General features: G+C 42.3%; 1 protein-coding gene and 1 long non-coding RNA gene across 5 annotated transcripts in view; one reads left to right on the forward strand and one right to left on the reverse strand.

Annotated features, from left to right (window-relative positions):
- Window positions 1-25,354, forward strand: part of LOC306668556 — a 50,214-nt gene that overhangs the window by 201 nt on the left and 24,659 nt on the right. The window contains exon 2 of the long non-coding RNA XR_013765898.1: window positions 20,744-20,827. This is a non-coding gene — a long non-coding RNA (uncharacterized lncRNA). The remainder of the gene's footprint in view (window positions 1-20,743; window positions 20,828-25,354) is intronic.
- Window positions 1,901-25,161, reverse strand: GARIN1B (golgi associated RAB2 interactor 1B). 4 transcript variants are annotated; one of them, XM_079152048.1, is made up of 8 exons: window positions 25,033-25,161; window positions 16,932-17,321; window positions 15,697-15,881; window positions 13,493-13,745; window positions 10,077-10,198; window positions 6,510-6,547; window positions 3,721-3,888; window positions 1,901-2,053 (listed from the first exon to the last, which is right to left on the reverse strand). In XM_079152048.1, the coding sequence occupies exons 2-8, from the start codon at window positions 17,178-17,180 to the stop codon at window positions 2,040-2,042; spliced, it is 1,029 nt and encodes a 342-aa protein (XP_079008174.1). In that variant the 5' UTR covers window positions 17,181-17,321; window positions 25,033-25,161; the 3' UTR covers window positions 1,901-2,039. The 4 variants fall into 4 exon arrangements, with proteins under 4 accessions (XP_079008174.1, XP_079008172.1, XP_079008173.1 ...); XM_079152046.1 differs by having other exon boundaries at window positions 6,510-6,553; XM_079152047.1 differs by lacking the exon at window positions 25,033-25,161 and adding an exon at window positions 18,095-18,109 and having other exon boundaries at window positions 6,510-6,553.

Genomic DNA, 25,354 nt, shown 5'->3' on the forward strand with positions numbered 1-25,354 from the left:
ATATTTGTAAATAAATTCACATTATATTTGTTAATTCTATTAAATTATACTACATTAACAATGTTGATTAAATTTATAAATAAAAGTGTGAGTAAATAATACAATGAAATTAAATAAAGATATGGGGGAATTAACCTGTCATATAATAGAAAATAATAAGACATTCTTTTTGATTAAAAAAAATTGTTTTATGCCATTTATGTATGAGGTTTTTATCTCTTATGGAGCCAGTATTCCATTAATATAGATGGGATACATTGAAAGGTTTTGAGCAGAGAAGGGACATGATCTAAGATGCTAAAAGAATTACATTAGACTGGAAAGTCTAAGGTGAGACACAAGGAGGGCATTGAGGTGTTTGACAGTGCAGGTGATGGTGGTTTGGTCCGGGTGGTTCAGTGAAAGTAGTGAGAAGGGTCAGAGTCTGAATATATTTTGAAAGGATTTCCTGATGGGTTGGAAATGGGGGGTGGAGAGAAAGAAGTCAAGGATAGCTGAAATGTTTTGAGCAACTAGAAAAATGAAGCTGCCATTTACTAGGATGGAGAAAACTTTGGGGAGAGCAAGTTTGTGTGATAACATTGAAAGATTAGTTTGGACTTGTGGAGATGCTTGGTGGAGCAACAGGTTGTAGGACTGGTGGGGTTGAAGGAGAATCGGACTCAGGAAAAGATAGGAGGTGGCAGAGCCGGAGAGTGAGAATAATGGGGCAGGATGCAGTTACTAATGAAAAAATCTAGTTGAAATCAGAGGAGTCAGTGGCTGAGAAAGGTGGAGGATAGGAGCTCAAGGAACAGCAAGCAAAGTGTGGTCATCTATGTGGACATTGAAATCATCAAGGGTTAGGATGCAACTCATTCTTGGAACAACGGTGATTCAAGAGCTTCTGTTTTTAGTCCTCCAACCATTTCAGTCTAAAACCCCATTTAGTGAAGACAAAGACCCTTCTAGGTTATCTTGAAGGAGAGCAAAACATCCAAGAAACCTTCCAATTGGAAGTTAGTTGGCTGTTCTGAAATACTTATAGTCTGGATTTTATTGAATGCAAAATATTGCACAGATTAAAAAAATAGACCAGTCTGGACCATTGGACAGACCCTTCTTAGAAGCCTTCCTGCTCTGTAACTTATGAACCTGTTCTGTGAGCCTGCATTGTCTCTCTCTCTCTGAAATCATTAATTTAAGAAGCACTAGCACAGTATGTCAGCATTTCAAAGGAACATCATGCACAACAGAAATTAGCCAGTGTTGTAGGACTGACACAATAGCAAACCCAGGAAGCTTGAAAACGAAAGAGCAATTCCTTCTGCTTTACACACATCTTCCAACCTCCTGCAGGAAACATTCCTCAACCTCAAACCCAAGTCTGACACACCAGGGCTGTGCTAGCAAGGGCGGGTTAGAGAATAGGCTAAGGAAGCAGGCATCCAGTTTGAGTCAGAAGAGGAGGACCATCAAGCAAAACTGGTGAAAGGGGAAATTGAAAGAGAGTCCTCTCACCCTGTCCAGAGTGGTCTGAGCAGAGAAGGAAACACACTTTTTTTTTTTTTTTTTTTTTTTTTTGGTTTATGGCTTTACTTTCAAGTTTTAAATTAGATAAATAGAAGCTTGGTGAGGTATCTCTCAATGATGTATTTCTTCTCTTGTCCTCTTCATCTCTTCTCCCAAGTCTCTTCTGCTTCCTTTTGTTACCTCTTCTCTTTGTATCTCTTCTCTTTAACTCCCTCCTGCCACCTTTCTCTTCATCTCCACTGACTCTCTTCAGCCTCCCCTCTGCTTCTGCTCCTCACGATGCTTCTCCTTGGCTCCAGCCCACTCACAGCCTGTGGGATGGGGTTGGGCTGTGCTTGTGTGTGGTAGTGAGGATGCAGAGGTAAGCACAGCTGGAATGAGGAAAGGCTCTGCTGTCACCATGTGATGATGACTCTGGTTTTCTCTTGGTTGCTGTTTTCTCTTCCCCTCTATCCAGATAGAGTCCCCTGGAGCTGAATGCCGCCAGCAATGTTGGCCAGGGTTTCATAGACTTGCCCCAATGTGAGTCAAACAGAATTTCCTGTGAGTGAAGGAGAGAAAAGTGTTTGATAGCATATAAATCACCAGAAAGCTCTTTTGTGGGCATATAGAGACAGTAGTCTCCCCTTGTATCTGCAAGGCTTTGTTCCAAGACCCTCTGAGAATGACTGAAATGGCAGATAGTACCAAACCCTGCAGATACTCGATTTTACCCTTAGGTACATAGCTATGATAAAGCTTAATTTACAGGTTAGGCATGGTAAGAAATTAATAACAATAAATAATTAAAGAGGACAATTATAATAATAATCAAATGCAAATGGGATTGTTGGCTCGCTCTCTCAAAATATGGAATTTTCCATTTAATATTTTTGGATTGAAGTTGACTGGGTAACTGAAACCTCAGAAAGCAAAACTTTGGATAAGGGAGAGGGAACTACTGTACTTAGGTCAATTTTTTAAATTGTCAACTATTAATAATGGTCTTTTGTAAGCATTAGTGGTTCACATCAGGCATTATAGCACGAATCTGCCATCCCATCTACTTGGGAGATCGAGGCAGGAAGATAGCAAGTTAGAGGCCAGTCTCAGCAATTCAGTGAGATATTGTCTCAAAACAAAAAATGAGCAGGTCACAGTGATGCACACCTGTAATTCCAGCAGCTCGGGAGGCTGAGGCAGGAGGATAGCGAGTTCATAGCTAGCTTCAGCAACTTAGAGAGATGCTGATTCCAAATAAAATATACAAAAGGGTTGGGGAGCATATGGTTCAGTGGTTAAGTGCCCCTGGGTTCAATGACCAGTACCAAAAAAAAGAAGAAGAAAAGAAAAGGGCTAGAGATATAGCTACCTGGTAGAGTGTCCCTGGGGGGTTCAAGCCCTAGTCCGAGAGGGGGTGTTTGATTTTTACTTTAGAAAGCAAATCACCCCACCTTCTCTCCACTCTATTTCTGTCAGAGATACTCTGTAGGAGATACTTCACAGATGCTTATTAAATGAATGAAGGATGGATGGGGGACTCCTGGAGCAAGAAGAGAGGAAGGGTTGGGATCTCATGGAAGTTTGCCTGACCCAGGCCTCCCTCTCTGTACCCCAAACCTGGCAGTATAGAGACTACCGAAGCAAGGTGTGGTGGAGCAGGGCTGTAATCCTAGCTACTCAGGAGGCTGAAGCAGGAGGGTTGCAAGTTCAAGGCCAGCTTCAGCAACTTAGCAAGACCCTGTCTCAAATTTTTGAAAGGGTTGGGGGGCGTTGCTCAGAGGAAGAGCACTTGCCTAGCATATGCGAGGCCCTCAGTAGAAACCCCAGTACTGGGAAAAAGAAAAAGAAAACAAAAAACAGACAGTGCCAAGAGCTGTAGGGAAAGAGTCTGGATGAAGGGAAGGGTGGTCAGTGGCTCCGCAGAGGAAGCCCTCGCGCCTCCCCACACAAAAAGGAGACGGAGCTCACAGCACCATTGAACTCATGCCTGTCCCTTCAGTCACTCTGAGAACTCTGGGGGCGCTGGAGGTGCCACGCTGCAGGTTTTGCTCAGTCCCATTGGAGGCAGGGAAGTACATGGCAGAAAGACGGCTGGGGTCACTACAACCACACCCCTCACTCCCACCCCACTGTGTTTCTGAAATCCCCCTCAGCACCCGACCCAGTCCTGAGGCTGGGCTCCAGGGCTGTCCCATGAAGACCCCTGGACCAACTCCATCACCTTACCTATGGATGGGGCCAGCTGTGGCCAGGTGGAAGCCGCCAGAGTGCTGAGCAGCGAGAGGGGCTGCGGACCAGAGGGGTTCTCTCTTTCCCACTCCCCACAAGTGAACGATTCCCTCCAACTGAGGTCACGGGTACAAGGGATGCTGTCTTCCCGGGCAGAATCTTTCCCTAGGTTAAGAAAAGGAAAGTGTTTGCACTCTGGCTCACAGAACACTCTCGCAGCAAACGGCCAGTAGTCGGGGTGAGGTGGACTACTTATGCGCCAGGCAATGTTCCAGACAATTACACACATTCTTGCTCCTTTTAGCCTCATGACAACTTGGTGAGGGCAGTGCTACCATAATCCCAATTTTATGGAGGAGAATCTAAGGCCCAGAGAGGTTAAATAATTTACCAGTGGTCATATTATGAGGTGGCAGAGTCAGAATTCAAAGCCAGGCAACCTGGCTCCAGAGCCCACATTTTTACCACCACGCCATGTGAGCAAGACAGTCCCATTGAAAGAAGAAAACCAGTGTGGTTGGGACAGATTAACTGAGTACATTTCCCCCAGAAGATCAGCTAACTGAACTGGCGATGGCCTTGAACCCAGATCAAAGCCAGAACCTGTTCTTGGTCCTCTTAGCCCTGGTTACTTGAAGTGTGACTGAAATCTTGGCGTTACGTGGGAGCATGTTAGAAATGTACTGTCTCCAGTCACCCACCCATCCCTCAATCTAATGAATTAAAGTCTGCACTTCAACAAGACTCACATGGTCTGTTTGTGCTTTAAATTTTGGGAAACACTGCAGTCCCAGGTCATACCACCCATGACGGGGAGCCGAAAGTTTAGCCTTGCAGATGAACTTTAGGCCTCTGGTTTCTCTCTCTCTATCTATCCAAAAGTTCCAAGAGGCTGGAGTGTAACTGTCATTCCAAAATGTCTGTCCACCTCCTGGTCCAGTGACAAAAGAAGTCCAGAGGACATTTCAGGGTGGTTCATTGAAATTAGCCTAGGAGCATCTTCGAACATCGGGCCCCCATGACACCAGATATTCTGTGACCTTGAAGTTCTAGCTGTTCTCTTTAGTCCCAGAAACAAGTGAGAAACATTCTCTGTTTATGTTTTTTTCTGATCTAACTTTGTGGGTTATGTTTAAGTATGTCTGTACGTGTGTATGTTTGTGTTTGAATGTATGTGTAAAAATGGAATGTCACAGAACATGAGAAAGCAGTTATAGACCAGGAGGAAATGGGGTCAGCAGCAGCTCTGCTCACCGTTCAGGACAGGGGCTATGAGCCAGCAGCCTCCAGGCTGAATGTGGTCTGTGGTTATGTTATGTTTGCCCACTAGATGTTACCCTATACTGTGATTTAATTTTTTATGGAGTAGGGACATGCCATGTTTTTTTTTAAAAAAAAAGTTTGTATTTTGATTTCTCTCAAAAAATTAAACGATGTGGCATTAGCCTGTGTTCTAGAACATCAGCAATTACTTGAAGGTTTAATTGAAAACTTCCCTTTTTTTTTTTTTTTTTTTGGTCCTGTTGCCACTATCCCCATCACTCCCTATTGTCTCTTCCATGTCGAAACTCAGGTTCTGCTGCCAACAGTTGTTTTGATTATAACAGAGTTTAGAGAAAAGTCAACTACTTCTTCTATGTCCCCAGACTTCTACCCATTTATACCACCCATGTATAGGCCCTAATTTACAGCTCCCAAATGCAACCTCTTTTAAATTCCTAACTAGAACACAATGTTTTGTCTCCTGAGTCAACATGGAGAACTAATATGTTACTAGTGTGGCATATGGGTATTTATTGAACTCCTCTTGTATCCTCAGCCTGTGCTTGTTGCTGTGCATAACTCAGAGACATGAATATAGTTTAGTATTCATTGAAGAAATAAGCCTACAAAACAACTAGAGAATAATGTTAAGAAAGGCTGGGCAGGAAGATGGTATGTGGGTAGTGTTTAGAAGGACAGGTAGGATTTAAAAGGGGAGCCTTGAGGGGACAGGTGATCTGGGGGTAAGAATAGCTGAGGTTTGGCTGCAGGAGTTGTGGGCTAGAGCTGATGAGGAGGCAGAGGAGGAGAGAGACAGGATGGGGGACGTTTATGCAGGGCTGCAAATGGATTGGGGGCAAATGAAACCGGGAAATAGAGAATCAACTGCTGCTTCCAGAATGTGTCAAGATCGCCCACACAGATGGCCTGTTCTTTCTGGAATGCCCTCCCTGGTCTGCTCAGCCAGCTCACAGGAATTCAACGTCCCCTATGACTCTGTTCAGACCCGGAGCCTCCTGGGCCAATGTCCTGGGAGGCGTAAAAAACCTTCTTTGTGCTCCTTTGGCAAGAGAGGTTATTTGTAATTTTGGTATTTACCCATCTGACTCCACTCCAGTATAAATTCCTTGAAGAGGCCACTGTGTCTTTCTGCACAGTGACCCCAAAGCCTATCAACAGTGAGTGGCACTTAAAAAGCACTCAGTACATGCTTTTGAATGACTAAATGCATTAATGAACTAGTGGGAGATTACTGCAGGCTTGAGGAGAAGGGCTGGGTGAGGGCAAGGTCTGTGGTCATGGAAACAAAGTAAAGACTATAAGAAATATTTCAAACAATCGTTAGGACTTGGTGCCAAATTGACTATCGGGGCCAAATTGCCCAGAGGAATTGTACTGTGGCAGGGAAAGATGGCGGCCTTCACGGAAGCAGGAAGGCCAGGAGTGGGAGCATCAGAGGATCCGACTCCTCTGCCTGCAGTGGGGACAGTTCTCCCAGGCACAGTCTCCTGGCCCTCTCTTACCTGAGCAGACCTTGTGGATCTTCATCTTTTTGCAGCTCCTGGAACTCCAGTCATTTCAGGATCAAGGAAATGAAGGTTGAAAGTAAAAGAATAGAACATCAAACTCGTATTTCAAACTTATTCCTAGTTAGATTTTTCCTGATGCAGAAGCTTTAGAGATACATGTAAATATGAAAAAGACCAGCTGTGGCTATTTTGGGTGGGTGTAATGCATATTAAAATTTCCAGAAATTTCTAGAGATGGGAGAGGGGGGAGCAGAGCCCATGCTGCTGATTCTGCTGAGGAGAAGGGACTGTGACTCAGCCATTTATTTTATTTACTGTGACACTGCATGCTGTCACCAGTGTGCGAAAACTGATAATAATTGCTACCAGACTGGAATCTGCCTGAATGAGGAGAAAAATCACCACTCAGGGGTTTCTTCTGGTAAACCGAAGGAACCAAATGTCCTTTCAAAGTAAGTACTGAGATAACAGTGAAGCAAAACCCACCCCATCTCCCATTTTCTTGCACCCCTCTGACCCATTGTGTGTGTGCCAGGCCAGACTAGGTTGCCATAGCTTTCTAGCTGGTCTTTCCAAGTCTCTTCTCCCTCTCTTCAAATCAACTGTCACAGCAGCAGCTAGCATGACCTTTTCAAAATGTAAATTGGATCACGTCATTTGACTATTTAAAATGCTGCTAAGGCTCCCTCCCACTACACTTAAAGTCTAAATTCCTTTCTAGGCCCTGCCTAGCTGGGCCCCTGCCCACTTTTGCTTATTCTCGTCCACTGTCACCTGCTTGCGCACCCCCTGCCCCCAACTTCCTGTCCTTTCCCTAAGCTCACCAAGCTTCTTCCTCTTTTGTTCCCTTGCACCCGTTTGTTCCCTTTCCACCCTTTTTCTTTCTCTGGGTGGGTACTGGGGATTGAACTCAGTGGCGCTTAGCCGCTGGGCCACATCCCCAGCCCGCTGTGTTGCTGGGCCTCACTAAGTTGCTGAGGCTGGCTTTGAACTCGCTATCCTCCTGCTGCCTTAGCCTCCTGAGCTGCTGGGATTACAGACCCGCGCCACCACACCCACTTCCACCCTTTCTCTTGCTACTGGCTGTTTCTCCTTCAGGATTTAGCCTCCTGTGACCTTCCAGAAACATCAAAAACTGTCTAGGTCAGAGATTGCCAGTAGGCTCCCAGTAATTCTTTCCCCATCTCCCTCCAGGGCAAAGCACCTAATTTTGTTCAGGTATGCAGCTAGAGGAGAATGCATTTCCCAAACTCCCTTGCAGCTGGGTGTAGCCATAGGGACTCAGTTGTGGCCAATGAGATATGAGCAGAAAATGTCCCTTAAGTAGTAATTTAAAAAATCAGTGATTTAATAATTGGAGACAGTCAAAATTGTCCTTTTGAAATACCTTGTTCTATTAGAATCTAGCACTCGTTAGCTCAGCAATGTGACATCCATAAATTTCTTAATTACAGATCTCTGTATGATACATTCAGTAATGATCCCTGGTATATATTCTTTTTTTTAATTTTAATTTATTTTATTGTAAACAAATGGGATACATGTTGTTTCTGTTTGTACATGGAGTAACGGCATACCATTTGCATAATCGTACATTTACATAGGGTAATGATGTTTGATTCATTCTGTTATTTTTTCCTTCCCCCCACCCCTCCCACCCCTCTTTTCCCTCTATACAGTCCCTCCTTCCTCCATTCTTGCCCTGCTCCCACCAGGTATATATTCTTTAGCACTGGACGACTGTTAAGACTTTCTCTTGTTTTAATACTTTCCTGTCTCCAACCCAAGTTAGAGCTCATTATACATGTTAATAATTACTGAGAACTTATATCCACCTCTAAGCCTTCTCAGAAGCATGCTAAGCACTTGACACAGTATAAACTCATTTAATCCTGATAATATCTGGATGCAGTTTGCATTATTTTCATTTTACAGATTTGAAAACTGAGGCCCATAAGAGTTGAGCAGTGTGTTCACAGGTATACTTGGAGCAGGGACTTGGGCCCAGTTCTATATGAGCTCTTCACCACTGTAAGAGATGGCTTCATTGAGCTGGACAGGTTTTTAGTTTGCTACCAACACTCAGAAAAAAAAAAAAAAAAATGGTGGTTTGCTTTGCCTCTGAGCTTCTGGTCTAATTGGCTCCTGTTGTGCCAAAAATCTCTGTGGCATCTCATTTTTCTCTCCTGGTGATATTGACTAATCTATATCTATTCTTCTTTTAAGCCACAATGAGGTGGCACTCAACCACTGAGCCACATCCCCAGCCCTATTTAGTATTTTGTTAGAGACAGGCTCTCACTGAGTTGCTTAGCACCTTGTTATTGCTGAGATTGGCTTTCAACTTGAGATCCTCCTATCTCAGCCTCCCCAGCCGCTGGGATTACAGGCATGCACTACCACGTCTGGCTCCTGTCTTTCTTAATACATAAGATTCAACCCGAAGTCATCTGTACCTAAAGGGACATTTCCTTAAGCCAAGAAGATAGGCCTGTAACATAGAACTTTTCAGAACTGTAAGATATAGAAAAATGACAAACCCCAAAATAGAGTTGCCTGGGAAGAGGGAGTGAAGGAAGAGGCAGCACACTGATAATATCGATCCTTTCCCAATACATTCTTTCCCAGTGACAAGACAATTCTTAGAAAGGAAACAAACATCATCCAGTGGCAAGACAATCCCTGGGGAGGAGATATCCATCAAGCCTAGAATGGCAGTCTAGGAGGAAGCCAAAAACATTGATGCTTCCCAAAATAAATCCTTTCCCAGTGATAGTATAATGGGATACTGGAGGGAAAGGGAGAAATACTGAATGCTGACCCCAGACCCTTCATTCTTCTCCAAGTCAAAATATTGTCCAGTAAAAACAAATCTCAAATCTCAAATTCTCACAATATTGCTCAGAAAAACAAATTTCGTTCCTGAGTGCCCAAATTGACATGCTCTGTCAATAATTAAGTCCCCTCTGAGTGTACCCTATATAAGCACAGACTCCCCTGTTGGCCAGTGCTTCATTTTCCACCAGGAAAGTGGGTCCATCAGATGTGTGATTTCATTGCTGAATAAAGGCTGTGCTGAGCCATGAAGTTTGAACCCACTCAGTCATTTTGTGCTAACAAGAACAGGCTATGCATTTAGAAAACAGTCACAGAAACTCCACGTTGTCCAAGCAGAAGCCAAGTGAGTAGGTGAATGAACCCAATAGGTTGACAGTGTTTTTAACAGTATTTTGGATATTTCTGTATAGAACCAGGAATCGGATCAGAAATTAGGTTTAATTTTTCCACCTGCATTTCTTCTTCATTCTCATTGGAAGAATTAGTTTTCGTTTGGTATCAACTCCTCCTTGAAGTCAAGCCTACCATGCTTGCTCTGTTGAGAAGGGGACTAAGGGGGCACCCAGAAAAGGCTGAGCGAAGGATAAAGACCAAGTGCTGCATGACGGACTTTATGAGTCTCCGTGGGCTCATTAACCCAGGGACTTGGTTTCTGGATCTACAGCCCTGATCACCTGGGCTGCAGGAAGGGAGGTCACGGGCTGCTTGATTTAAGTCATGTACCTGAACTGCTTCTGCTGGTGCAAGTCGGCAAAGATCTGAGAGAGGGCCTCACTCTCCCCCTTGGCCATCAGCTGTAGGAGGCTCTCACTGGGGTGGGAGGCTTGGGGTTTCTTCTGTACTAACTGTATGAAGAACAAACAAAACGGTGGTTAAGGCCTCAGGACTTCTGTATTTTCTTAGTATCATGGTCCAAACTCTAAAGAGTTGGAACGCAAGCTCTCCCATTGGACAACTTGTAAGTATAGAAGCAATTCTGAGACCACGTCTGTTTCTTGTGGTGTATTGGTAAAATATCCTTTGGTGCCCCTAAAGTTAATGTCTTCATTGAATACTTGATAACAATTTAGTAGACAGTCTATTCCCATTAATACACCTTAACATAGTTTACTGAATAGCCTAGCAATGTAGACTTTAATAAAGTTTATGCTACTTGGTTTTATAATGAAATGTAGGAGATGATATATTTATTATAAGAATTTAATGAATTAAAAAATAATTTCTCTAAGAAAATCCTACACGAAGTTGCTTCTTCGCAACTGTCTAAAATTAATTTCTTTCCTGTTGCCTGTGATATTCCAAAGGTACTCCAGCTGCGCATGTTGCCCATATTAATTAATTCATTCACTGTTGAAAATTAACAATATGCAAGGTGATAAGGATATAACAGATAAAAATCTGTCTTCATGGGATTTATGTTGTAGCTCAAGTCAGGCTTACATTCTTTATACTCAAAAACGACCTGGGGCAAAATAGGGCCCAGGGGGCTTTACTGGTGAAGTCTATCAAATATTTTCAGAGGTAAAAAATTTTCACAGAATCTTCCAGAAAATAGAGGAGGAGGGAACACTTTTTAGCTCACTCAATGAGGCTAGAATTAATTTGATCCCAAAGCCAGAGTATCATAAAAATATCACAAGAAAACCATAACTCAGCATCTCCCAGGAACATAGGTATCTAAATCCTTAGCAGAATGATAGAAAACCAAATCTAGTAATACATAAAAAGGATTATATACAACACGAACATGTGGAATTTAGTGCAGAAATATACAGTTGATTTAATATCAAAAAATCAACTAATGTAATAGCATATATTGACAGAATAAAGGACAAACCGCATGATTGTCTTCATAGGTGCAGAGAAGCATTTTAACAAAAATCAATACCCATTTGTGATTTAAAAAAAAACTCTCAATAAACTAGAAATTAAAGTAACATCCTCAACTTGATAAAGAACATTTACATTTACAAAAATCCCAGGACTAGCATCATACTTAATGGCAAATGACTAACTGCGTTTCCCCTAAGATTGGGAACACAGCAAGGACACTTGCTTTGCTTCTTCTATTGAACATCTTACTAAATGTTCTAGCTGCTGTAATAAGGCCAAAAATAAACAAATAAATCCAGATTGGAAATAGAGAAACAAAACTGTCTCCTTTGCAAATAACATCAGTGTGTGTATTTTACAGGTTAAATAGTAATATTTGGGTAACATAAATGACTTGTGTAGAGTCAGGCGTGGTGGCGCACGCCTGTTAACCCCAGCAGCTCTGGGAGACTGAGGCAGGAGGATCTTGAGTGCAAAGTCAACCTCAGCAATTTAGTGAGGCCCTAAGCAACTCAGTGAGACCCTGACTCTAAATAAAATATAAACAGAGGTCTGGGGATGTGGCTCAGTGCTTAAGTACCCCCTGGGTTCAATCCCGAGTATAAATAAATAGATAGTGTGTGTAGATTTGTATGAAACAGTGAGAATCCTTAAGTTTTATGGTCAATTGATTTTCCTTTCCCATTTTGTACTGGGATCAATTGATTTTTTACAATGATGCCAAGGCAATTCAGGGGAAAGGACAAATCTTTTCAACAAATGGTGCTGGCACAATTGCATATCCCCATGCAAAAACAGACAAAAAACGCAAAGAAGAAAGAATTTAGTCTCTTACCTCATGCCACACACAAATATTAATTCAAAATGGATCACAGACCTAAGTGTCAGAGCTGAATCTACACTACTTCTGGAAGAAAACAGGATAAAAGATTTGTGGACTTAGGTTAAACAAAGAGCTAGATACCGAACCAAAACCTGACCCACAAAAAGTTGACAAACTGCACTTCATCAAAATCAAACATTTTCACTCTTCAAAAGATGTCATTAAGAGCATGGAACCAGGGCTGGGACTCAGTGGCAGAGTGCATGCCTATCAAGTGCAAGACCCTGGGTTCAATCCCTAGCACTGAAGGAATAAAAAAGAAGGAAGAAAGAAAGGAAGGAAGGAAGGAAGGAAGGAAGGAAGAGAGGGAGGGAGGGAGGGAGGAGACAGTGAAAAAGAAAAGAAAATGAAGACAAGTCATAGACTGGGAGAAAATATTTGTAGATTACATATCTGATGAAAGATTTGCTTCTAGAATATTTGAAGAATCCTCACACTCAGTAGGAAGATGAAACTCATTTTAAAAATGGCAAAATATTTGAATAGACATTTCATCAAAGATGATGTATGAATAACTAAAAAGCCTATGAAAAGTTGCTCAACATCCTTAATCATTAGGGAAATCCAAATTATAACCAACACTTATCTGCCAGATTGACTATATCAAAAGGATGAACAATGCCAGTGTTAGTAAGAATGTGGAGAAACTGAAAACCTCACATATTGTTGGTGGGAATGTAAAATGGTCACTTTAGCAAAATAGTTTTCTATTGTCTTTAAAAGTTAAACATAAACTTTCCATATAACTCAGCAATGTTATTCATTGGAATCTATTCAAGACAAATGAAAACACAACTATATAACAGTCAGTACACAAAGGTTCAAAGCAGCATTATTCATTAAAGTCCCAAACTGGAACAACCTAAGTGTCCATCAACTCATGAATGGATGAACAAAATGGAATATTACTCAGCAGTGAAAAAGAATGAACTACTGATAGTCAGTGACTCTGCCCTAGAGCTGGTTCCATGCTGTCATATGAATGAACCTGAAAAACACTGTGCTAAATGAAAACCAGACACAAGCAACTATAGATTATAGGATTCCATGTATATGAGTTCCTAAGAAAGATGACTTTATGGAGATTGAAAACAGATCGATGGTTCCCTGGAGCTTGGAGTAGGAACAGGGAATGATGTGAATGGCCAGAGGGACTTTTTTAAGGTGACATAAATGTTCTAAAACTGAATCATGGTGATGGGTAACGTTGCAAAACTATACATTTACCCAAAGTATTGAAGAAAACAGGATTTAAAAAAAGTATGTAGTACACTTACAATGGGTGGATTTTATGGTTATAAATAGTAACTGAATAAAACTGTCTGCAAAAGACCTCAAGCTGGGATTGTCTTCCCAGAATGCTCACCAACAGCTAGTCTAAGTTCTACCTCTGAAGTCTGCTGATGGTGCTCCCATCCCTTACCTTAGAGTTTCCAGATGGGCTGTAGCAATTCTTGGGTACCAGGCAGTGAGTGACAAGAATCCTAGGGTCTTTGGTGGTGATGGACAGGCCTGTCTGCAGAATTTGAACCAGTCGGATCCAGAAGTGGAAGACAGTCTTTGGATGGTCAGGGTGGAGTTTTAGGTAGTAGATCTTCTCAGTGACTGTCCTCAACCGCAGGATGCGTTGAAGGCGGTCACAGACCTGGAGCTCCACAAACTTCAATGGGAGGATCCTGAAGGCACAGGGGAAGACACTGACAACCCCATTGCTTCTCATGTGACCCTGTCTTCATTAAAACAAGGGGTATCTCCTTGTGGATGGAGGGGTTTTAGGGGTAGGACAGAGAACACTTAGCATAGTGCTGCTCAAACTTAGAGGAGACCAACCACATAGGGGAGCTAATGTAAAACACAGATGTCCATTAAAAAACAACAACAACAACAACAGATGCCTGAAGATATCGCCAAAGATTCAGATTCAGTAGGTCTGGACTGCAGCCCTGGAATCTGCATTTTAATCTCCACCCTCCCTGCCATAATGCTTATGCTGGTATTCCTTAGATCCAGCTTGAGAGGCGCAGCCTAGGAGTAGGATGACCAGGGCTTGGGGTTTTGCGAATTTTTCTTGACAGCAAGAAGTCCACATGTCCAATTTGTCCATCCATTGACCTTAGTGCCTCCATAAGTCTTCCCAAAGGAGCTGAAGTTCAAGGTGTTGACCTTGGATCTAAGGTTAGTTAACTGAATCTGGTTTGTACTTGCTATAAGTACACCAATAACATAACGGAGAGGTCTGTCATGAGGTAGCATGGAGAAATGAAGGGCTTTCTTGGAATTCTGGGACTATCTAGAGATTCATGAGGCAGACTACAAACTGTCTCAAGAGGCTTAAACATCAAGAAGGTCTGGTTTCAATCAAGAAATGGGCGAAGGAACTGAACAGACACTTCACAGAAGAAGAAATACAATTGATAAACAAACATGAAAAAATGTTCATTATGTCTTGCAATTAGAGAAATGCAAATCAAGATTTCATCTCACTCCAGTCAGAATGGCAATTATCAAGAATACAAGCAATAATACAAGGATGTGGGGGAAAAGCTACACTCATACATTTTTGGTAGGACATGCAGGTTAGTGAAACCACTCTGGAAAGCAGTGTGGCGATTCCTCAGAAAACTTGGAATGGAACCACCATTTGACCCAGCTATTCCACTCCTCAGTTTATACCCAAAGGACTTAAAATCATAATACTACAGTGACACTGCCACATCAATGTTCATAGCAGCTCAATTCACAATGGCTAGATTGTGCAATCAACCGAGATGCCCTTCAATTGATGAATGGATAAAGAAAATGTGGTATGTATACACAAGGGACTATTACTCATCCTTAAAGAAGAATGAAATTATGGCATTTGCAGGTAAATGGATGGAACTGGAGAGTATCATGCGATGTGAAATAAGCCAATCTCAAAAACCAAAGGCCGAATGTTTTCTCTGATAAGTGGATGCTGATCCACAGTTGGGGGTGGGTAGGGAAGAATGTAGGAACTTTGGATTGTACAGAGGGGAGCAAGTGGAGGGGGTGTGGGGAGGGGAAGGATGGTAGATTGTGAGACAGACATTATTACCCTATATACATGTAAAAATGAAATAAATAAAATGAAGTCTGTTCACTTAAAAAAAAAAAAAAGGAGGAGGCGGTCTGGTTTATTCCAGACAAACATGATGTGCCCATGTTAAATTCTGAATGGGACCCAATTCCAGGCATTTTATAGGTAGGAAAGCTGCGATGCAGCAAGTGACTTGTGATGCAAAAATAAACTGAAGTCCAGCTGGTTGTGTACCAAGGACTGGCAACAGCAGGCCTCTCCCCACCGGCACTGCACCTGCCAGACCTCACTGCCTCCTTGCTCCTTGGCCACAGCCTGACTTCAGGGCGCCTCTGCAGTCAGGGGTGCGTGCAGCAAGGAGGGAGTGGGCTTGTAGACCAGCCCCTGACCCTGTCCACGCCACCCCTCCTTACCCCACGTGGCCTTCCCTTTCGCCACCTCTCTGGGGTTACTGCTGTCTAAAAAAGGTAACATCACCAGTGCCTCTGCTGTCTCCCCACCTTTAGCCAACAAACAGCCTCCACCTTGGGTTCCCCTGCCCTGCTGTCGCCCCTCATTCCGCTGCTTACCTCCTCAGGATTATCTTTGGGGCTTTAGATGGTCTGTTCCATGTCTGGCTCTGCCCCGGATGCCATTTGACTCTGGCCATGAGGAGGACATTGGGAAGGGGCAGGCAGGGCACAGAGGAGGTCACCCCGAGGGCCACGGTGTTGGGGGCTTTGTTGATGTCTATCCAGTTTCTGCCCCTTTTGACCTGCAATGCAGCCCCCAGGCACAGCCTGAGTATTTGGCAGAAGTAGCAGTATGTTTTAGCCCAGGGTTTCTCAACTTGGCACTGTTAAGACGATTCTTTGTTAGAGAGAGAGGCTGTATGGTGCATTGTAGGTTATTTATCAGCATTCTTGACTTCTGCCCCCTAGATGCTTCTAGCAACCACTCACTCAAATTGTGAGAACCAAAAATGTCTCCAGACATTGCCAAATGTCCCCTGGCAGAGGGGCACAAAATCATGGCTTGTTGAGAACAAATGTTTTCCCTATATTAGCTAAAAAACAAACAGCAAAACCCCACAAACCTAGTGTTTAAATACTAGTGTTTAAATGTGCCACTATTAACAACTGTCCACAAGAACTATAACCTAAGCATCTATCACATTTCTGTGACTCCTGCTTGGTCTGTTTCCTGGCTTTCCTCTGAGAAACTCATCCTCCTGGCCCTCCTTAGAGGGGCCCTATCATCTCCTGAACCTTTGTTGACTGGGAAGGTCTCTTCCAACGCCACAGCCTATTTTCCTAAGGTTCTGTCTGGCCAAGGAGAGCCCAGGCAAGGAGACAAAAGTGCCTTGGGTGCCTGTTACATCAAGTCCCTTGCCTGCTGCATCTGCATTTAATCCTCAGGTCACCCCAACCTTATTAGGTTAGAATAAGTGCAATAAGGATGTGCAGGATTGGTGTCCAGTGACAACTCCCCATGGGAAAGCAGAGGGTTGGAATCTGAGCTCAGTCTTCCTGGGTCCCCAGCTCCCAGTCTTTCATCCAGCATCACTTCTGTCCTGAACCCTCAAAGGGCATCTCCTTTTCCTGCCTCCATGTTCATCTGACTTTGGGCCAAAGCCTGAAGGATGAAGTAAATTGGGGCTTCACATCTCAAGTCCTCCACTCTTCCCAGGTGACCACGCCTACAGGAGAAGCCCTTGCCTCGGTTCTCACTCTACTCTAGTTCCAGGGATGACTGTCCTATTCACATCTTGGCACCAGGTTTGAAAAAACATCAAGGAGCACTATTCCGGGCCACCCGAGAATACCTGGACAAAGTTGCTCTCGAACACCACTGAGTCAGGAAACAGGTTGAACTCTGGAGAATGAACCATTTGGCAGAGCAGTCCCTCCTCCACACCCAGGCCTACTCCAGGGTTCGGTTCCCCATCCACAGGCAAGAGGCCCCTGAATTCTTCCCAGGCATTCAGGGAAGGGAAGGTTGGAAAAGATCTTGTGACTTGTACTGTCTTCTTTGATTTCCACCAAGTCTTTCTATGTGGAACTGATGTCAACATTTCTGCACATGCTCAGGGGCCGGCTGCACATTTGTCCTGGGATCTCGCTCTTCCCTTCTGGCCTTGGGCAGCTGGCCAAACTCTGGGATGGCCAATCAGCTCACAATGATGAATGGATGACATCATGAAAAACCAGCAGGCCTGCAGGAAAGGGAAATGCAGAGGAACCTCCCTTTTCCTCCAGAATGCTGTTGGGACTTTATGCCCTATCAAGCCCCAGCCCTTCCCTGGACCCTAGGACGTGGCTCTCCCAGAACTTGCTGAGAAAGGAGTGAACCAGGCAGGAAGCAAAGGCTGTTGGGAAACTCCTACTGCTGCCAAGAGGAAATGACCTTGCTTTTCAACCCTCCCTTACTTTGCTTTTCAGTTTTTTTTCCTGGGATCCATCCCAGGATGTCATACATGTTAGGCAAACACTCTACCAATAAGCCACACACCCAACCCCACCCAACCCTCCCTTTGGATTATGCTTTATTATTTATATATTTTTTAAATTTTTTGGTACCAGGGAATTTGATTTTTTCAGTACCAGGGATTGAACACAGGGTGCTTAACCACTGAGCCACATCCCCAGCCCTTTTAAAAAATATTTTATTTAGAAACAGAGTGTCACTAAGTTGCTTAGGGCCTTGCTAAGTTGCTGAGGCATGTGCCACTGCACCTGGTTCCAACTCTTCCTTAGTCTTAGTGTAACATATCCCAAATAATGTTAAGGTCTGCCCATCTTCCCGAGCTCTGCATGATGTGGGTCCCTCACTCCCCAGGTTGAAGGGCCTCTTCTGCCTTTTCTGCTTCTAGGGGTTGCAGGGCTGCTGACACCTGTTCTGTGCTCTGCTATGGCTGGCTGGTTACTGCTGCAGGGTTTATTCCCTTAGGAGGCCAAACCGAAGGAACAGAAGTAATTAGTTTCTTACCCGGAGGCGGGCTTTGGAAGAGGGCCATGCGGGAGGAATGGCACCCCCATGAGCTGCTCTTCTGATCAACAAGCAGATCCTCCTTTTCTGAGAGTGACAGTTCCTACCCACCTCCGCTGAGCCCGAGGACGAGCCCAAATCCTGGGGCGGCTAGATCAAGGGCAAAGAACCAAGCAGGTGGACCACCGATCAAAGCCATTTCAAGGAGAAATCATATGCTAATTGGGGACAAAATTCCAGAACTTATAATGTATCACCATCAAGGTCAAATGTGCTAAGTGTAGAAAACGAGTCTGACAACAAATATATGCGAAGGACAAAGCCTGGAGATTTATCTGTGTATTTCATTGTAAAATCAGGGAGAGGGCTGAAGTTTCCCCACCCAATGCCACCAGCTGTCTCCCCTGGCCATCTAGGTTACACCCTGCCTGAGCCTGTTCAAGCTCCCTGGTCAGTGATGCAACTTCCAAGATCATGATTCTCATTTTCTTCTGTTTACTATGTGGGAAAAATATCCTCCATGGTAATATTCTCTAAGGAGGGGTCAGAGACCATATCCTGTGGTTTACTCTTCCCTAGAAACAGAACTTATGATACCATGGCAATGGTCACTAGTAAGCTGATATGTTGGAAGAAATGAAGATGAGGGAATGGGGTGTGCCTGGCCCTCTGGCTGTCTGTCCATCTGGCTGTCTGGCTGGCCTCTGGGCCTTCGGGGGGAGGCTGGGGAGACCAACTGCATCTGCTGGACCATGTGAAGATCTTTATCACACAGGAAGAACATTTTCCCGTCATTTAGGTACTTTTATATTCATCTCAAAACAAAATTCAGGATGTGGCATGTATTTCTGTGCTGTCGTCTAGAGCGGGGAGCCCTGCTTCTTATATCCAGCCACTTTTCCTATCAAAATATGGATACCTTTCTCCACATGACCTCCAGGGTTTGGAATGGAAAAGACTGCTTTTCTTTTGTTCCACCTTTCGGATTCCACACAGAAAGAAGCCCTTAGTATACAGTCATCCTGCTGAATTCTCCAGGAAGAAAAAATATAATCAAGGAAGATGGGTCTTTAGCTGCAATTTGCTTAATAATCAAGAAATTATTTTGCCAGATGAAAGCTGATGTTTAATTTGAAACAGGTGCTTAAGATGTAGTATTTTTGAATTCTTTGCCTTTTGCTCCAAAAAGAAGACGAAATAAATGGCCAGTATAGATGACTTCAGGGTTTTTAAAAAATGTCTTCCAGTCTTGTCCACTATTGTAATAAGCACACTTGAGATGCAGCAGTAACTTCCAAATATTTGTTGTAATTTGAAAGGAAAAGATGTTAAAAAGTTACATATATCTTCAATTTTTTTTAATACTAGGGATTGACCCCACGGATGCTTAACCACTGAGCCATGTCCCCAGCCCCCACTTTAAAAAAATAGATATTTTATTTAAATACAGGGTCTCACTAAGTTGCTTAGGGCCTTGCTAAGTTGCTGAGGCTGCTTTGAATTCAGGTTCCTCTTGCCTCAGCCTCCGGAGCTGCTGGAATTACTGGCATGTGCCACTGAGTCCGGCTCTAAATTCTCATTCGTCTTGTGATATAGATTTACTGGACAGAAAAAAAGTTCCACTTTTGCAGTTAACCCTTTGACGTGATAAAGAAGCATAAAGACAAGATATCAAGATTGATTTCATATCTGAATAAACCTTCAGAGCTTATGTACAAATACACATTTTTACCCGTGTAAATCCACATTTTTAATAAGAGGAGGGGTTTTAATTCTGGAGAAAGAAACTGTTGTTGACTTTTTCAAAGGTTTTGGGACATTTGCTATTTTTGAATGTTTTCATTCTCCTATGGAGGGACCAGATTATGTAGCAGCTAACCCGGTGAATGCAAGCTTACATTTAGTGGAAAGAATGGAAAAGCAAACAACACAGTTTGAGTCCAGTGATGGAACCCTATTCACCTCCCCAGGATGACAGCTGCTTAGTCCAGTTTTATTCACCCTGTTTTGTGGGGTCAGATAGCACATAAGCTTTAGTTTTCCATGTGACCACGGTTGGAAGAAAAGTAGCATGAGTGGTTTTTTTAGTTAAGATGTGATGGACCCTAAAGTATAATCTGCCTTCAACTTTGGACATAGAGGAGTGGAAGGAAAAAGAATGAGAAGTTTCTCTTAAGAAAAAGAATAAAAAATGTCCTATGTAGCACCATCTGCCTTTTTTGGAATTTTACATTACATATTTCAATTTTTTTATAAAATCATCAGTAACTCTTTTTCTTCTACCCAGATGGGTACTTGGGTTTGTTTCTCTAGGTGATAAGCATAATGTTAAGCTGAAAAGGCTGGGACTCAGGTAAATTTCCCCAGTTGGAACTGAACTTTCTCATCAGCAAACGGGTCTTTCTCAGAAGCAATGTTCCCAATCCTGCGGTTGGGTCATTGTAGGTTTAGAAGAAATTCAGGATCTGAAAAAACCTCAAATAAGAAAAAAGTTTCAATAAGAAAAAAAAGTTGATATGTTGCTTTTTGCGGTTAAAACTTACCCACTAGGATAAAGCTTACTAATTTAGAGATATGGGTTGGATATATTTGGCCACTGAGACATCCCAAAGTTGACAAGAAAGATGACCTTTGCTCTTTTCCTTACAGGTGTGCAATGTCCACTCCTAGGAAGTTCCTCAAGCTTCAGTGGAAGAAGGCTTTAGCACATCATCTAGAAAGCTAAGTGAGGAAGTGAACTTGTGAATCTAAACAAGATGGTAATTGTATGAATAGTACTTTAAGATGTCTACCTAGGCTTTAAGATGTCTAGCCAGACATGGTGGCACGTGCCTGTAATCCCAGGGACTTGGGAGGCTGAGGCAAGAGGATCAAAAGATTGAGGCCAGCCTTAAGAATATAGCAAGTGAGGACTTTTCTTTAATGAAAAAAAAATTTAAAAAGGGCTGAAGATTAGACTCAGGGGTGAAACACCCCTGGGTTCACCCCCCCAGTACCAAAACAAAAACAAAAATAAAAATGAACAAACAACGACAAAAAACCATCTACCCCTTCCTCCTGGCTCTCCTGAACCTCCAATACTAAAACACGGAGTTTTTAAAAACCATATGACAGATGCTTATTTGTGAATCCCAGCAGCCATTCTTTCCATCTCTTTAGTATAGAATAAGTGACATTTAGTTGGGCACAAGGTCTTCTGGAATAAAAAGAGTACATTGCCTGCCTGGCTTCCCTTGCTGCTAGATAAAGCCACATGACTGTTCTGGCAAAAGAAATGTAAGCTCAAGTATTCAGTGCAATTTCTGTGTGGAATCACTGCAGGAAGCAGGAATGCTTTCTTTTCATCCTTGTTTTTCCCTCTGACCAGAATAAGACGTGATGGCTGGTGTGGTGGTGCATGCCTAGTGGCTTAGGAGGCTGAGGCAGAGGATCGAGCCTCAACAGCTTAGTGAGGCCCTAAGTAAACTCAATGAGACCTTGTCTCTAAATAAAATACAAAACAGAGCAGGGTTTGTGCCTCAGTGGTTAAGCACCCCTAGGTTCACTCCTCTGTACCAAATAATAAAAAGAATAAAACCTGATGTCTGGAGCCCAAGCGTCCCTATTGGGTATGAAGTGACATGCCAGGAACAGTAGAATTGCAAGATAAAAGGGCTTTGGTTCTTTGATGATCATCAAACCACTGTAACATTCCTGAATTGTGTATTTCTAGGCTGTGTGTGTGTGTGTGTGTGTGTGTGTGTGTGTGTGTGTGAGAGAGAGAGAGAGAGAGATGGGGGTCTCACTTTGTTGCCCAGCTGGTCTCAAATTCCTGCTGTTTACCAAATTATAGTACTAATTACCAATAATTATAAGCAACAAGGAAAATAGGGTTGATTTACAGAAAATTAGAACCATAGAATGACAAACTTATAGCTTCTGGGGAAAATTATATAAATATATATTCCAATAATTTGAGAAAACATTGCTCTTGTCTTCCTTGTGTATTCAGTAATATTGATGTCATCATAATCACCATTTTTTGCATATTTGGTGATGAGAATTTTGGTGACTATCTCAACTATATTGACTATCCTTAGATTTAAGGCTTAAAACTATTTAAAAAAATATTTTTATTATTTGTTGATGAATGTTTATTTAATTTATTTATTTATATGTGGTGCTGAGGAGCGAACCTAGGGCCTCACAAACGCCAGGCAAGTGCTCTACGCTGAGCCACAACCCCAGTCCAATAAAGCCAAGTGCAAGTTGTTGTATAACTTGCACAGGGCTAACCAGGATATCTGGTTGTCAGCTGGGTTTCACGGAGTTAAAGCTTATGCAATTAGGTCCAGACATGGTGGCATACACCTGTAATCCCAGCGGCTCAGGAGGCTGAGGCAAGAGGAACACAAGTTTGAGACCAGCCTGGGAAACTTAGCAAGACCCTGACTCAAAATGACAAAAGAAAAAAAAGCTCAATGGTAGAGCACCCCTGGGTTCAATCCCCAGTATCACCAAAAAAAAAAAAAAAAAAAAAAAAAAAAAAAATCTATATATACAGTCTTGGAGACCCTCAAAGATAAGAAGACTGTGTAGGGGGGAAATAGCAAATCATCATTTAATGGGCATAGCATTTCAGTTTGGAAAAATGAAAAAGTCTGGCAGCGGATGGTGGTGATCTGCACGACAGTATGGAAGAACTTATGCCTCTGCACTATCCACTGAAAAGTAGTTAAAATGGTACATTTTATGTTATGTGTTTTAAAATTACAAATAGATGCCTGAACTTAACAAAATAAATTTAAAACCCCACAAAAGTAAGATACAAAATTGCATCAGATGAGGGACATCGTAGTTCATTGGTAGAGCACCCTGGGTTCAGCCCCCAGCACAGCAAATATATCTCTGTGTGTGTGTGTTTTAAAAACTCTAAAAAAAAAGTTAGAAGTCTTCCTACGGCCTTGGAAGGCTCATGTGTATAAGGGATCCTGAAGCTTAAGCTTATTCTCCTTGTGTAAATTCCATTTAAATCAACATCACTATTTAAATCACCTTTTTATTACACAAGCAGTAATACACTCTGGAGAACATTAGAAAATTCAGACAAGTTGCCTAAAAAAACAGGATATTCCTATTTCTTGGAGAACACCATTGTAATCACTGTGAGTATGGATGTACGTGTGAGTAAAACCAAAATAAGATCATACTTAAAATACTACTTTATAACCTTTTAATCATCTGTTTCATTTAGTCAATACTCTCTGCCTTTGTGTTTCAGAGTATTTTCTTCTTACCTAATTTCCATGCCATATTACAATTTCTCCAATTAACTAAAATTATTGCTAGAGCTGACTTATCCAAATCCAGGACTACATATTTTCCCTTACTTTCTTTTAATCTAGTGTAGTCTCTGTCTTAGGACACATACTTGTGAAAGAAGTTGAGTGAGTTGTGCATACACAATGTCTCACCTTTCTGGATTTGTCAGGTTGTTTCTTTGTGATGATACTTAGCTTGGTTCTCTAGCCACTAATAGCCCATGAACTAGAACTTATATCTAAAGGGTTTCTGGATTCAAGGTAAACATTTTAAAAAAATTTTTTTTAAAGTTCCTATTTCTTATTAAAGATCTACCATGAGATCTATGTAAGATACTACTCTCTTCTCCCACACAATGTCACAAAGAAAATACATAGAATTACTCCTTATCAGAAGAGAAATGATTCAGGAAATAAGAGGAAATATGTGATAATAATCTTCTCTACACTTTTAAGGACTTGATGAAATGAGAAATTAGAAGCACTAAAAATAAAATGAAAGGGAGGCTGAAAAAGATAAGGAAAAAACAAACAAACAAACAAAAAAAAAACAGAAGAAAAACTCCCCTAAATTCTGCAAGTCACATCAGAAGCCACAAGTAGCAGAACTGTCATGACAGAAATGTGAATTAGTGACACGGGGGACCAGTTGGAAGATATCCCATAGAACAAAACAGAGAAGGGAAAAGAGAGACAGTAACTGGAAAGAAATAATAGCTAGGAGAGACATTTATGTTGATCCAACATATGGAAAGAATCCCCGATGAAGAGGAAACTAATGGCATTGAAACAATTAGTCAAGAACATAACAGCAAAAGAGTTATTTCCGAAACAAACAAAAAAAGACTTAAATTGGCAAAAGGACAGGATGTACTATATTCCAAGTAAACTGAGTAAAGACACGATTGAGACAAAAATGGCATTTATGAAGTTCATAAATCTTGGCGTTAAAAAAAAATCCTACTGTAGATGTCCAGGTAGAAGAAGCAGACAATCTATCCAGCAGAGTAAACTGAGACTGGCCTCAGACTTTTCAGCAATTTTAGACAGCAAAGGACAATGGAACAATGTAGAAAGAATGTTGAGAGGAAAAGGATGTGACTCCATGATTCTATAAATGGCTTAAAATTCATTTAAGTGTAAAGGGAGCAAAAGTAATATTAAAGCACTAAAAATACTAAAATAAGTAAACCCACAAGCTGACTCTTTGAAAAATAAATAGCTGAATCGCTAGCTAGTAGTTTAATTTTAAAGCATGGGCATATAATATAAATTTTGAATTTAAAAAATTGTTCAAGGCCAGGCACAGTGGCGCATGCCTATAATCCCAGTGACTTGAGAGGCTGAGGCAGGAGGATCGTGAGTTCAAAGCCAGCCTCAGCAACAGCGAGGCCCTAAGCAACTCAGTGAGGCCCTATCTCTAAATAAAATACAAAATAGGGCTCAGTGATCGAGTGCCCCTGAGTTCAATCCCTGGTACCTACCCCCACCCCCAGCCCCCTAAAAAGAAAGTACGAATAAAGAGGAAGTACAGGTTTCTGGGTAAAGGTAGTGGCATAAAGTTATATTACTTAGGATATAATCAAAGGCCCCCAAATATAGTGATTAAACAAAATAGAACTTGTATTTTTCTCTTACACAGAAGTTCAGAAGCGGGCAGTCCAGAGCTGGTACACTATCTCTGCCATTCTTAACATGTGGCCTTCATCTCTGAAGCCCAAGATGGCTGCTCCAGCTCCTGCCATAGTGTTTGTATCCTGGTCAGTGAGAAAAGGGAAAGGAAAGGGGAGCTCACACATATTCCTTTTAAAGGCATGACCTAGAAATGACATAATCACTTCTGCTCACACCCCATTGGTTGGAACTCAGACACATGACCACACCCAGGTACAAGGGAAGCTGGGAAATGTAGCTTTTAGCTGGGTGGCCATCAGCCTACCTAGGAATGGGGATTTTATTA

The sequence above is a fragment of the Sciurus vulgaris genome (assembly GCF_902686455.1).
Source record: "Sciurus vulgaris genome assembly, chromosome: 8".
In the NCBI taxonomy this organism is placed as follows: domain Eukaryota; kingdom Metazoa; phylum Chordata; class Mammalia; order Rodentia; family Sciuridae; genus Sciurus; species Sciurus vulgaris.